The sequence below is a fragment of the Procambarus clarkii genome, chromosome 31 (genome assembly GCF_040958095.1).
Source record: "Procambarus clarkii isolate CNS0578487 chromosome 31, FALCON_Pclarkii_2.0, whole genome shotgun sequence".
NCBI lineage: Eukaryota > Metazoa > Arthropoda > Malacostraca > Decapoda > Cambaridae > Procambarus > Procambarus clarkii.
The window spans coordinates 11,640,921-11,655,718 of NC_091180.1; the positions used below are offsets into that span (position 1 = coordinate 11,640,921).

At 48.4% G+C, this 14,798-nt stretch overlaps 1 protein-coding gene across 1 annotated transcript in view; it reads right to left on the reverse strand.

Annotated features, from left to right (window-relative positions):
• LOC123750837 (zwei Ig domain protein zig-8) overlaps nt 1-14,798 on the reverse strand; it is a 75,763-nt gene that overhangs the window by 10,023 nt on the left and 50,942 nt on the right. The window contains exons 2-3 of the mRNA XM_069334145.1: nt 12,397-12,659; nt 8,857-9,067 (exon numbers count right to left, since the gene is read on the reverse strand). Coding sequence (XP_069190246.1) covers nt 8,857-9,067; nt 12,397-12,659 — 474 coding nt within the window. The remainder of the gene's footprint in view (nt 1-8,856; nt 9,068-12,396; nt 12,660-14,798) is intronic.

The window sequence follows — 14,798 nt, forward strand, 5'->3', positions numbered from 1 at the left end:
TGTTACTTGTAGGCACGTTATCTGAACTTGTCTTTGACAGAGGCTCGTCATAGTTGTTCATGGAAAGGCTGAACGGCTCTGAAGACACTGGTGCTTGCATTAGTGGTGCCTTGAACAGAGGAGCTTTCGGCTTACCTGTGATCTAAGACTTTTGGCAATTTGTCACAAAGGGTTTGATATTCTCAAATCATACCTGGCCAGTAGTAGTCCTGTTTCAAGGTGTTGTAGGTTTTGTAGAAGCCGTAGTGTGAGCGAGATCCATGGACCAGACGCAAGATATCTGATCGTAGGCTGTTGGGAACTATCAGTTGGTTGATGTTGGCCCGATTGTCGTCCTTCAATTTTCTGGTTCTATAATGTCGGTATAACACTTGATTCTCTACAAAGAACCCAGGGATAGAGTTAGATTGTGTCTCAGCCTATAAGAATAAAGGTATTAATGAGGGATCCTCTCTCTGCAACTTACGGAACTCCAGTACTGTGAACATGAACATGAATTATCAGGGAAAAGCGCCAAGCTATTACGACTATATAGCACTTGGAATGGATCAGGATAAGGATTTGGGATGGGACGGGGGGAAAGGAATGGTGCCCAACCATCCAGTACTGTGAGATTCGGTGGGAGACTCGGAGAATCTTGAGGGACAGCTGAAGCAGATGGAGCAGCTGATTGCGGGAGTGCGGTGTGTGTACGTGTAGTCACCAAGACAGGATGGGAGACGTCATCAGAATCATCTGTTGCTTGGACTTCTTCATTAACGAACTGCAAGAAAAGATTTTCCCCTACTGAGGGAAAAGGCTTTTTCCTGATGGTGACTTGGACGTCACCTTGTATATACGGACAATCCAGGCGGACTGTGGCAAGTGGATAAGGGGTAGTGGCAGTGAGGTCGGTGATGAGGACAGTGTCTCCGGTGTAGGTGACGTTGGGTACAGCTGACTTCAGAAGAATAGATTGTAGAGCAGCTGTGTCCCCTCAAGATCTTCACTTTGAACCTTTCCTCCGAATCTCCACGGCTGGCAGAGACTGTTCCGGGATACAGGTGTCTGTTGAAGAGAGAAAGAGCATTAGATGAAACATGAATATTCATAACAGGTTTACTGGGTTTAGGAGTCGATTTGGGTTTAGGAGTTTCACTGACGCCTTTGTTCTTAGGACACTTTTCCATAGTTTGTCCATAGGTTCTGCAGTATTTGCAATACAACAAGTTCACATTGCTGGTACTCACTTTTGCAGGACTAGACCAGGTTGTCTTACTAGAAGGTGTGTCGGATGGTACTCTGTGAATAAGACTGTAGGAGTCAGCCAACTGTGCACATCTAGTAAGGTCGGTTTCTTCCATATCTGCTAGGTAGAGACGTATGGGATTAGGTACACGCCTACCGAATTCTTCCACCAAGATGAGGTTGACGAGATCTGTAAAGGTTTAGACTTGTGCTGCGTCCAGCCACTTCATGAAATATCTCTTTTTGGTATTTGCAAACTAGAGAGTAGTAGCACTTGCTTTAAGATAATCCCTTAACTTACGTCTGTAGGTCTCGATAGAGAGGAGGTAGGCATCCAGTACTGCCTGTTTCAATACCTTGTAGTCGGTTTAAGACGCTATAGTACTGAGAGTCACGGCAGCTCTACGTGTTAAATGAGACCTGAGAAGCACAGACCACTGATCCTGAGGCCAGCTAAGTTCGGTAGCCAGAGCCTCAAATGAAGTAAAAAAAAAAAAAAAAAAAAAAAAAAAAAAAAATACATCTCCCTCTGCCTCACCAAAAGAAGGCATTAACTTAATTGCATGTGAAAGGTTACAACAAACCGGAAGGGAAGCTTCCGGTAGGTAGGAAGGGTTACAACAATTACTTTAGTAAGTGAATTGACTAAGTAAATTGAATTGATTAAGATCAAAAATGAAACTAAGTGTTTCAAGGAAGTAGGGAATCTTGTACCCGGCACTCTATATGACGAGGATAAGGGCAAGAGGGATCCTACTTAAATTGTGAAACATAATTGTCTCGGAGGTAGTCCAAAGAATGTAGGGATTTCTTACCTAGTTTCTAAATAACGAGAACAAAGGTAAGGGGTTTTCTACTAAAACTAGATAGTACTTACAGAATTAACACTCTTTGTGCTCTGGAAAAGAATGTTAACGCCCTACCTTTGTAAGTACCATAATCTCTGACTGACGCGTAGGGGTGCGAAGTGTCAATTAATGACGAGAACTGCTGTAAGGGTCCCAACCTTACAACATAGTCCGTGCGAGAGGAACTTTGACCCTCTATATCCTCCTATGTTTGGGTTGCAAAGACGTGTACGATTTTTAACCCAGAGACAGACAAAAGTATCAGGGTTATCTTGAGGTTATCTTGAGATGATTTCGGGGCTTTAGTGTCCCCGCGGCCCGGTCCTCGACCAGGCCTCCACCCCAAGGAAGCAGCCCGTGACAGCTGACTAACACCCAGGTACCTATTTTACTGCTAGGTAACAGGGGCATAGGGTGCAAGAAACTCTGCCCATTGTTTCTCGCCGGCGCCTGGGATCGAACCCAGGACCACAGGATCACAAGTCCCGCGTGCTGTCCGCTCGGCCGACCGGCTCCCTAAGGGGTACCTAAGGGGGTGATCTGTCTGAATGAGAAAGTCTCCTGTAGGGATGAGAATAAGGTGGAAATCACAGGATATAGCAAAGATTATGGAAGAACCAATTACGAGTATGACTGGCCACAAGACATCACGTAATCCAAAGTCAATCCAACATTTTAAACTGCTACACCTGGAAGGTAAATAATATAAAGCACCATCAAAATTACTCAAAAAATAAAAGTTCCGAGAAGATAAACTTGTAATAAAGCCAAGTACAATTACCACAACTTTAGGTGAAGAGTCTAGAAACATTACCCGAGCGAGGCATCCCGGACAGGCCCCCAATTTATGTGACGTGAAAAATGGATGGTATCGCAGTCTCTCTCTCTAGGGCAAATGGAATGCCTCTCACATAAAAAAAAAAGAAAATAAAGGTAAAAAAAAATGTTAGACTGCTATTTTAACTCCACACTGAGGAAACTGAAGGATAACGCATAGAGAGAACAAAATTTAAAATACTTTACTTATGAAAATTTATTTTAAATAATTTACAAAACAAAAATAATATCCAGGCTTGGCTCTCTTCAACATGTGAAAAACAAACAATATGAACAATCAAATTTACATTACGTTAATGTGGAAATAAAATGGTGCGGGAATACTGTGAGCCGGTCTGCGTAAACCTGCCACCACACCGAGGTATACCAACAGGTCTACGCAGTAGAGAACGAGAGAGTACTAAAACGGAGGAAAGTGTACTGAAAGATATTATTACTAGGAACGTTATCTCCACAGACACAAATCAGAAGATACTATTCACAATTTACTACAAAAACAAGTAAACGGTCAACCTACTCATAAAGAACTCCCCAGACACCAAACAGAACGCCTTGAAAGAAACCAACGTCGTCTATGCCTTCACATGCCCACTTGGGGACTGTCAGCCCCAAAGATTTCAGTATATAGGCAAGACAACAATGTCTCTTTATAGGCGATTAACAATGCACAAATAACAGGGCTTAATCAAGGAGCATATAATCTCTTCTCACAACCAGACCATCACCAGAGAAATCTTAATAAACAACACAGAAATTATCGACAGAAACAACGACAACAGGAGACTCGACATCAGTGAGGCACTACACATCAAAAAGTCAAGACCAGCAATTAACAGCCAATTAACATATAATTACATTCTACCCACTTCAAGACCCCGAACCAGCACAGAAGCAAGAAGATAGAACACCCAATGTACCCATTAGCTCATGTCCTAACATCTCACCCCAAAACCGAATATAAGCATTACCAAAGTATGTAAAATTGTCTTTTAAATGAAAAAAGTGTCTTGCGAAACACTTCTAGGCGCCAGGCCATAAATAAAGTGTGAAAATGAACTTTGGAGAGTTAATTTTTCCATCTACCCTCGACAGTGAAGAAAAAACATAAGAAATATTGAGAAGATTCGTGTTCGAATCATTTATTTTACCCTTTCGGTCATATTCAACAACATAAATTTATATATAAGAACATTTGTATTTTCAATTTTAAAATATTTGGGTTATTAATCTTGGTTTGCATAAGATCGTTTTCAATATAAATTCAACTAAACAACCTCCAGACTGACCAGGTAGGCTGGTATGGGCCTGGTTGACACTTACCCACAACCTCCAGACTGACCAGGTAGGGTCGTATGGTCCTGGTTGACACTTACCCACAACCTCCAGACTGACCAGGTAGGCTCGTATGGTCCTGGTTGACACTTACCCACAACCTCCAGACTGACCAGGTAGGCTGGTATGGTCCTGGTTGACACTTACCCACAACCTCCAGACTGACCAGGTAGGGTCGTATGGTCCTGGTTGACACTTACCCACAACCTCCAGACTGACCAGGTAGGCTGGTATGGTCCTGGTTGACACTTACCCACAACCTCCAGACTGACCAGGTAGGCTGGTATGGTCCTGGTTGACACTTACCCACAACCTCCAGACTGACCAGGTAGGGTCGTATGGGCCTGGTTGACACTTACCCACAACCTCCAGACTGACCAGGTAGGCTCGTATGGTCCTGGTTGACACTTACCCACAACCTCCAGACTGACCAGGTAGGGTCGTATGGGCCTGGTTGACACTTACCCACAACCTCCAGACTGACCAGGTAGGCTGGTATGGTCCTGGTTGACACCCACAACCTCCAGACTGACCAGGTAGGGTCGTATGGGCCTGGTTGACACTTACCCACAACCTCCAGACTGACCAGGTAGGCTGGTATGGTCCTGGTTGACACTTACCCACAACCTCCAGACTGACCAGGTAGGCTGGTATGGTCCTGGTTGACACTTACCCACAACCTCCAGACTGACCAGGTAGGGTCGTATGGGCCTGGTTGACACTTACCCACAACCTCCAGACTGACCAGGTAGGCTCGTATGGTCCTGGTTGACACTTACCCACAACCTCCAGACTGACCAGGTAGGGTCGTATGGGCCTGGTTGACACTTACCCACAACCTCCAGACTGACCAGGTAGGCTGGTATGGTCCTGGTTGACACCCACAACCTCCAGACTGACCAGGTAGGGTCGTATGGGCCTGGTTGACACTTACCCACAACCTCCAGACTGACCAGGTAGGGTCGTATGGTCCTAGTTGACACTTACCCACAACCTCCAGACTGACCAGGTAGGGTCGTATGGTCCTGGTTGACACTTACCCACAACCTCCAGACTGACCAGGTAGGCTGGTATGGTCCTGGTTGACACTTACCCACAACCTCCAGACTGACCAGGTAGGCTGGTATGGTCCTGGTTGACACTTACCCACAACCTCCAGACTGACCAGGTAGGCTCGTATGGTCCTGGTTGACACTTACCCACAACCTCCAGACTGACCAGGTAGGCTGGTATGGTCCTGGTTGACACTTACCCACAACCTCCAGACTGACCAGGTAGGCTCGTATGGTCCTGGTTGACACTTACCCACAACCTCCAGACTGACCAGGTAGGGTCGTATGGTCCTGGTTGACACTTACCCACAACCTCCAGACTGACCAGGTAGGCTCGTATGGTCCTGGTTGACACTTACCCACAACCTCCAGACTGACCAGGTAGGGTCGTATGGTCCTGGTTGACACTTACCCACAACCTCCAGACTGACCAGGTAGGCTCCTATGGGCCTGGTTGACACTTACCCACAACCTCCAGACTGACCAGGTAGGCTCGTATGGTCCTGGTTGACACTTACCCACAACCTCCAGACTGACCAGGTAGGCTCCTATGGGCCTGGTTGACACTTACCCACAACCTCCAGACTGACCAGGTAGGCTCCTATGGGCCTGGTTGACACTTACCCACAACCTCCAGACTGACCAGGTAGGCTCCTATGGGCCTGGTTGACACTTACCCACAACCTCCAGACTGACCAGGTAGGGTCGTATGGTCCTGGTTGACACTTTCCCACAACCTCCAGACTGACCAGGTAGGGTCGTATGGTCCTGGTTGACACTTACCCACAACCTCCAGACTGACCAGGTAGGGTCGTATGGTCCTGGTTGACACTTACCCACAACCTCCAGACTGACCAGGTAGGGTCGTATGGGCCTGGTTGACACTTACCCACAACCTCCAGACTGACCAGGTAGGCTCCTATGGGCCTGGTTGACACTTACCCACAACCTCCAGACTGACCAGGTAGGGTCGTATGGTCCTGGTTGACACTTACCCACAACCTCCAGACTGACCAGGTAGGCTCGTATGGGCCTGGTTGACACTTACCCACAACCTCCAGACTGACCAGGTAGGCTCGTATGGTCCTGGTTGACACTTACCCACAACCTCCAGACTGACCAGGTAGGGTCGTATGGTCCTGGTTGACACTTACCCACAACCTCCAGACTGACCAGGTAGGGTCGTATGGTCCTGGTTGACACTTACCCACAACCTCCAGACTGACCAGGTAGGCTCGTATGGGCCTGGTTGACACTTACCCACAACCTCCAGACTGACCAGGTAGGCTCCTATGGGCCTGGTTGACACTTACCCACAACCTCCAGACTGACCAGGTCGGCTCGTATGGGCCTGGTTGACACTTACCCACAACCTCCAGACTGACCAGGTAGGCTCGCATGGGCCTGGTTGACACTTACCCACAACCTCCAGACTGACCAGGTAGGGTCGTATGGTCCTGGTTGACACTTACCCACAACCTCCAGACTGACCAGGTAGGGTCGTATGGTCCTGGTTGACACTTACCCACAACCTCCAGACTGACCAGGTAGGGTCGTATGGGCCTGGTTGACACTTACCCACAACCTCCAGACTGACCAGGTAGGCTCCTATGGGCCTGGTTGACACTTACCCACAACCTCCAGACTGACCAGGTAGGGTCGTATGGTCCTGGTTGACACTTACCCACAACCTCCAGACTGACCAGGTAGGCTCGTATGGGCCTGGTTGACACTTACCCACAACCTCCAGACTGACCAGGTAGGCTCGTATGGTCCTGGTTGACACTTACCCACAACCTCCAGACTGACCAGGTAGGGTCGTATGGTCCTGGTTGACACTTACCCACAACCTCCAGACTGACCAGGTAGGGTCGTATGGTCCTGGTTGACACTTACCCACAACCTCCAGACTGACCAGGTAGGCTCGTATGGGCCTGGTTGACACTTACCCACAACCTCCAGACTGACCAGGTAGGCTCCTATGGGCCTGGTTGACACTTACCCACAACCTCCAGACTGACCAGGTCGGCTCGTATGGGCCTGGTTGACACTTACCCACAACCTCCAGACTGACCAGGTAGGCTCGTATGGGCCTGGTTGACACTTACCCACAACCTCCAGACTGACCAGGTAGGGTCGTATGGTCCTGGTTGACACTTATCCACAACCTCCAGACTGACCAGGTAGGGTCGTATGGTCCTGGTTGACACTTACCCACAACCTCCAGACTGACCAGGTAGGGTCGTATGGTCCTGGTTGACACTTACCCACAACCTCCAGACTGACCAGGTAGGGTCGTATGGTCCTGGTTGACACTTACCCACAACCTCCAGACTGACCAGGTACGGTCGTATGGTCCTGGTTGACACTTACCCACAACCTCCAGACTGACCAGGTAGGGTCGTATGGTCCTGGTTGACACTTACCCACAACCTCCAGACTGACCAGGTAGGGTCGTATGGTCCTGGTTGACACTTACCCACAACCTCCAGACTGACCAGGTAGGGTCGTATGGGCCTGGTTGACACTTACCCACAACCTCCAGACTGACCAGGTAGGCTGGTATGGGCCTGGTTGACACCTGACACTTACCCACAACCTCCAGACTGACCAGGTAGGCTCGTATGGGCCTGGTTGACACTTACCCACAACCTCCAGACTGACCAGGTAGGCTGGTATGGACCTGGTTGACACTTACCCACAACCTCCAGACTGACCAGGTAGGCTCGTATGGGCCTGGTTGACACTTACCCACAACCTCCAGACTGACCAGGTAGGCTCCTATGGGCCTGGTTGACACTTACCCACAACCTCCAGACTGACCAGGTAGGCTCGTATGGGCGTGGTTGACACTTACCCACAACCTCCAGACTGACCAGGTAGGCTCGTATGGGCCTGGTTGACACTTGACACTTACCCACAACCTCCAGACTGACCAGGTAGGCTCGTATGGGCTTGGTTGACACTTACCCACAACCTCCAGACTGACCAGGTAGGCTCCTATGGGCCTGGTTGACACTTACCCACAACCTCCAGACTGACCAGGTAGGCTGGTATGGGCCTGGTTGACACTTACCCACAACCTCCAGACTGACCAGGTAGGCTCCTATGGGCCTGGTTGACACTTGACACTTACCCACAACCTCCAGACTGACCAGGTAGGCTCGTATGGGCCTGGTTGACACTTACCCACAACCTCCAGACAGACCAGGTAGGCTCCTATGGGCCTGGTTGACACTTACCCACAACCTCCAGACTGACCAGGTAGGCTCGTATGGGCCTGGTTGACACTTACCCACAACCTCCAGACTGACCAGGTAGGCTCGTATGGGCTTGGTTGACACTTACCCACAACCTCCAGACTGACCAGGTAGGCTCGTATGGGCCTGGTTGACACTTACCCACAACCTCCAGACTGACCAGGTAGGCTCGTATGGGCGTGGTTGACACTTACCCACAACCTCCAGACTGACCAGGTAGGCTCGTATGGGCGTGGTTGACACTTACCCACAACCTCCAGACTGACCAGGTAGGGCCGTATGGGCGTGGTTGACACTTACCCACAACCTCCAGACTGACCAGGTAGGCTCGTATGGGCTTGGTTGACACCTGGCACTCGTAGAGGCCGGTGTCATCAACAACTGGGTGTCGTATCTGCAGCGTCCACTCGTTGGTTCCTTCACGGTGAAGAGCGGAGAACCTGTGGTCGCTGGTGTAGGTGAAGGAACCCACCGTCAGGATGTGGGTGTCACGATGTCTGATCCACGACACCTACAACCAGGGGGAGACATGTTTACGACATCCACACACCACTTGTTTGGGTGCTCTCTGACCCGCTACACCTAGAACAAGGGTTAGATCATGTGGGTTAAGGATGGTGAGAGTAGGAGGTATTGGGCTCCCTGGAACAGGAAAGATGGTTTAGGACTTCCAGGGAAGCCTTGTTAGGGCTGCTTGATGACTTAGGAAAAAACAAGGAAGGGGTTCACAGGAAGGTTTCAGGAGGACAGTCGTTACTGACACCCCCAACTAGGAAGCCCAATTTAGAGGTTTAATCTTTAATTAAGTGAGGGGAGACGGGGCGTCCAGGAGAGGCCAGCTGGAAGTTGGTAATAGGAATTGTATATATATATATATATATATATATATATATATATATATATATATATATATATATATATATATTTTAATTTTGTGTACAGAGATTCGGAGACTATGAGGGGATTAAGGCCCGTGCTTAGCGACGTGGGTTGAAACACAAACATATATGTAAACACACACACGCACACACGCATGGTGGCTGAGCGGACAGCACGCTGGTCGCGTGATCCTGTCGTCCCGGGTTCGATCCCTGGCGCCGGCGAGAAACAATGGGCAGAGTATCTTTCACCCGAATGCCCCTGTTACCTAGCAGTAAATAGGTACCTGGGAGTTAGTCAGCTGTCACGGGCTGCTTCCTGGTGTGCGTGTGTGTGTGTGGGTGTGGTGTGGGAAAAAAAGTAGTTAGTAACAGTTGATTTACAGTTAAGAGGCGGGCCGAAAGAGCACAGCTCAACCCCCGCAAGCACAACTAGGTTAATACACACACACACACACACACACACACACACACACACACACACACACACACACACACACACACACACACACACACACACACACACACACACACACACACACACACACACACACACACACACACACACACACACACACACACACATATACACACACACACACACACATATACACACACACACACACACACAAGTCCCAAGACATGATGGACTACATCACGCAAAAATGCAAGGACGCAGCAAACAAGTTTGTCCCAGTCCAAAAGGAAAACAGTGAAATGAAGATGAGAAACCCATGGTTTAATCAAAGATGTAGGCTAGCTAAGCAGCAAAGTAAAAGGGCATGGAGAAACTATAGGAATAACAGGACACTGGAGAGCAGAGAAAGATACCAGAATGCCAGGAATGAATATGTCAGGATGAGAAGAGAGGCAGAAAGACAACACGAAAATGACATCGCAAGCAAGGCAAAGACTCAGCCTAAATTGCTGCATAGCCACACCAGGAGAAAAACAACAGTAAAGGAACAGGTTATGAAATTAAGGAAGGGGCGGAAGGATTCACTACAAACGACAAGGAAGTGTGTGAGAAACTGAATAAGAAATTCCAGGAGGTCTTCACCATAGAGCAAGGAGAAATCCCAGAGATAAGTGAGGGAATAGCTAACCAGGAACCACTGGAAGAGTTTGAGATTACCAGCGGAGAAGTAAGGAAGTGTTTACTAGAGTTGGATGTGACAAAGGCTATAGGCCCAGATGGAATCTCCCCTTGGATACTAAAGGAAGGAGCAGAAGCACTGTGTTTGCCACTCTATAGTAAATAACAAATCACTGGCAACAGGGGAACTGCCAAAAATTTGGAAAGCAGCTAACGTAGTCCCGATATACAAGAAAGGGACTACGACTTCTCCCTAACCTGCATTCCATACAAGCTGATGGAGAATATTGTGCAAAGAAAGCTAGTGGAACATCTGGAGCGAAAGAACTTTGTAACACAGCATCAACATGGGTTCAGGGATGGCAGGTCCTGCCTCACAGGGTTACTTGAATTCTACGACCAGGCAACAAAAATAAGGCAAGAAAGAGAAGGGTGGGCAGACTGTATATTTTTGGATTGCTAGAAAGCCTTCGATACAGTACCACATAAGAGGCTAGTGAAAAAGCTGGAGTGAAAGGGAAGGTACTCCGTTGGATACAGGAGTACCTAAGCAACAGGAGACGAGTCAGTGTGAGGGGTGAGGTCTCGGATTGGCGAGACGTTACGAGTGCAGTCCCGCAAGGGTCAGTCCTTGGACCTATACTGTTTCTGATATATGTAAATGATCTCCCAGAGGGTATAGAATCGTTTCTCTCAATGTTTGCCGATGATGCAAAAATTATGAGGAGGATTGAAACTGAGGACGATAGTAGGAGGCTACAAGATGACCTAGACAGACTGAGTGAATGGTCCAACAAATGGCTGTTGAAGTTCAACCCGAGTAAATGCAAAGTAATGAAACTTGGCAGTGGAAACAGGAGGCCAGACACAGGATACAGAATAGGAGATGAAGTACTTAATGAAACGGACAGAGAGAAAGATCTAAGAGTTGATATCACGCCAAACCTGTCTCCTGAAGCCCACATAAAAAGAATAACGTCTGCGGCATATGCGAGGCTGGCTAACATCAGAACAGCGTTCAGGAACCTGTGTAAGGAATCATTCAGAATCTTGTACACCACATATGTAAGACCAATCCTGGAGTATGCGGCCCCAGCATGGAGCCCGTACCTTGTCAAGCACAAGACGAAGCTGGAAAAAGTCCAAAGGTATGCCACTACACTAGTCCCAGAACGAAGAGGCATGAGTTACGAGGAAAGGCTGCGGGAAATGCACCTTACGACACTGGAAGACAGAAGAGCAAGGGGAGACATGATCACAACCTACAAAATCCTCAGAGGAATCAACCGGGTAAACAAGGATAAACTATTCAACACTGGTGGGACGCGAACAAGGGGACACAGGTGGAAACTGAGTACCCACATGAGCCACAGAGACGTTAGAAGGAACTTTTTCAGTGTCAGAGTAGTTAACGGATGGAATGCATTAGGCAGTGATGTGGTGGAGGCTGACTCCATACACAGTTTCAAATGTAGATATGATAGAGCCCAGTAGGCTCAGGAATCTGTACACCAGTTGATTGACAGTTGAGAGGCGGGACCAAAGAGCCAAAGCTCAACCCCCGCAAGCACAAATAGGTGAGTACACACACACACACACACACACACACACACACACACACACACACACACACACACACACACACACACACACCCACACCCCCACACACACACCCACACCCCCCCCACACACACCCACACCCCCCCCCACACACACACACACACACCCCACACCCCCCCCCCCCCCGACACACACACACATACCCCCGACACACACACCCGACACACAAACCCCCCCCCCCACACCCCCACACCCCCCCCCACACCCCCCCCCACACACAAACAAACCAACAAACAAACAACTCACCGTCTTAGTGCCGAGGTTATTGACCCTACACACCAGGTGGGCGGTCTGGCCCTCCACGGCTGACACATTAGAGGTCACGCCGGGGTCAAACACGGGGTCAAAGAGGGTGTTAAGGTAGTCGCTCCAAGACGCGGGGTCAACCCCCAAGTTCTCCTCCTCCTCCTCGACCCCCATGCCCACCCCCATGCCCACGTGGGCATCGCCAGGGAGGGCCAGCAGAGTGCCAGAGGCAGGATACGTGGCACTCCGTATATCTGGTGCCACTGTTGGGAGCAAATGGAAGCTAATTAGTATTTTTCGTATTGATAATTGGGTTGTTAGTAACACAGCTTCTAGTGTCACTGTTAATGATACTGTTAGTGTTATTGCTGCTGCTGCCACAACAGTTACCTTGATCACAGTCTCCTAACAAGAACACAATATTAGCAAATAAACAAGATTAATAATAACATCCATATATTTAAGAATTTTTGTCACGCTGTCAGTCTCTCCAAGGGTAGAGACCAAACGTTTACGGCTAGTCTCATTAAGCTTTCTAAGATTAAAAAGGATTTGATGGAAAGTGTTATAGTGGGGTTGGAGTCGGCCCTCATGCCATCCTTGAAGGGGGTTCGACCCCCTGTACCTTCTTTGCGAAGTCTGTGGATATGAAATGTACCTCCTGCAGTCCGTAGATTTTATCCGTAGTTCCAATAGGAATGAATTCAGATATTGACATTCAAAACGTATGTTCAAATGATATATTTGCACTCTGGCTGCCTCTGTTTACGTGCAGTGATGGGGAACACACGGACTGGGGAATGGAGATGGGGAGAGGCACGTGTACGGAGAGTGTGGAAAGAGATGATGTGTGTGTGTACTCACCTAGTTGTACTTACCTAGTTGTGTTTGCGGGGGTTGAGCTCTGGCTCTTTGGTCCCGCCTCTCAACCGTCAATCAACAGGTGTACAGATTCCTGAGCTTACTGGGCTCTATCATATCTACACTTGAAACTGTGTATGGAGTCAGCCTCCACCACATCACCCCCTAATGCATTCCATTTGTCAACCACTCTGACACTAAAAAAGTTCTTGTGTGTGTGTGTGTGTGTGTGTGTGTGTGTGTGTGTCTGTGTGTGTCTGTGTGTGTGTGTGTGTGTGTGTGTGTGTGTGTGTGTGTGTGTGTGTGTATGTGTGTGTACTCACCTAATTGTACTAGCGTGGGTTGAGCTTTGGCTCTTTGGTCCCGCCTCTCAACTGTCAATCAACTGGTGTACAGATTCCTGAGCCTACTGGGCTCTATAATATCTACACTTGAAACTGTGTATGGAGTCAGCCTCCACCACATCACTGCCTAATGCATTCCACCTGTTAACCACTCTGACACTGAAAAAACTCATTCTAACGTCCCAGTGGCTTATTTGGGTACTCAGCTTCCACCTGTGTCCCCTAGTTAGCGCAACACCAGTGTTGAATAGTTTATCCTTATCTACCCTGTTAATTCCCCTGAGGATTTTGTTGGTAATGATCATGTCTCCCCTTATTCTTCTGTCTTCCAGTGTCGTAAGGTGCATTTCCCGCCGCCTTTCCTCGTAACTCATGCCTCTTAGTTCTGGGACTAGTCTAGTGGCATACCTTTGAACTTTTTCCAGTTTTGTCTTGTGCTTGACAAGGTACGGGCTCCATGCTGGGGCCGCATACTCCAGGATTGGTCTTACATATGTAGTATAAAAGGTTTCTGAATGATACCTTACACAGGTTCCTGAACGCTGTCCTGATGTTAGCCAGCCTCGCATATGCCGCAGATGTAATTTTTTTATGTGGGCTTCAGGAGACAGGTTTGGTGTGATATCAACTCCTAGATCTTTCTCTCTGTTCGTTTCAGGAAGTACTTCATCTATTCTCTATCCTGTGTCTGTCCTGTTCCCATCGCTCAATTTCCACCTGTGTCTCCTAGTGCGTGTGCCCCTTGTGTTAAATAGCATGTCCTTATCTACTCTATCACTTCCTTTGAGAATCTTGTATGTGGTGATCATGTCCCCCTAACTATTCTGTCTTCCAGCGACGTGAGATTTAACTCCCGTAGTCTCTCCTCGTAGCTCATACCTTGCAGCTCGGGTACTAGTCTGGTGGCAAACCTTTGAACCTTCTCCAGTTTAGTCTTCTGCGTGACTAGATATTGAGCATGCTGGGGCTGCATACTCCAGGATTGGCCTGACATATGTGGTATATAAAGTTCTGAATGATTCCTTACACAATTTTCTGAATGCCGTTCTTATGTTGCCCAGCCTGGCGTATGCCGCTGATGTTATCCTCTTGATATGGGCTTCAGGGGACAGGTCTGGCGTGATATCAACCCTCAGGTCTTTCTCTCTCTCTGACTCTTGAAGTAATTCATCTCCCAAGTGATACCTTGTATCTGGT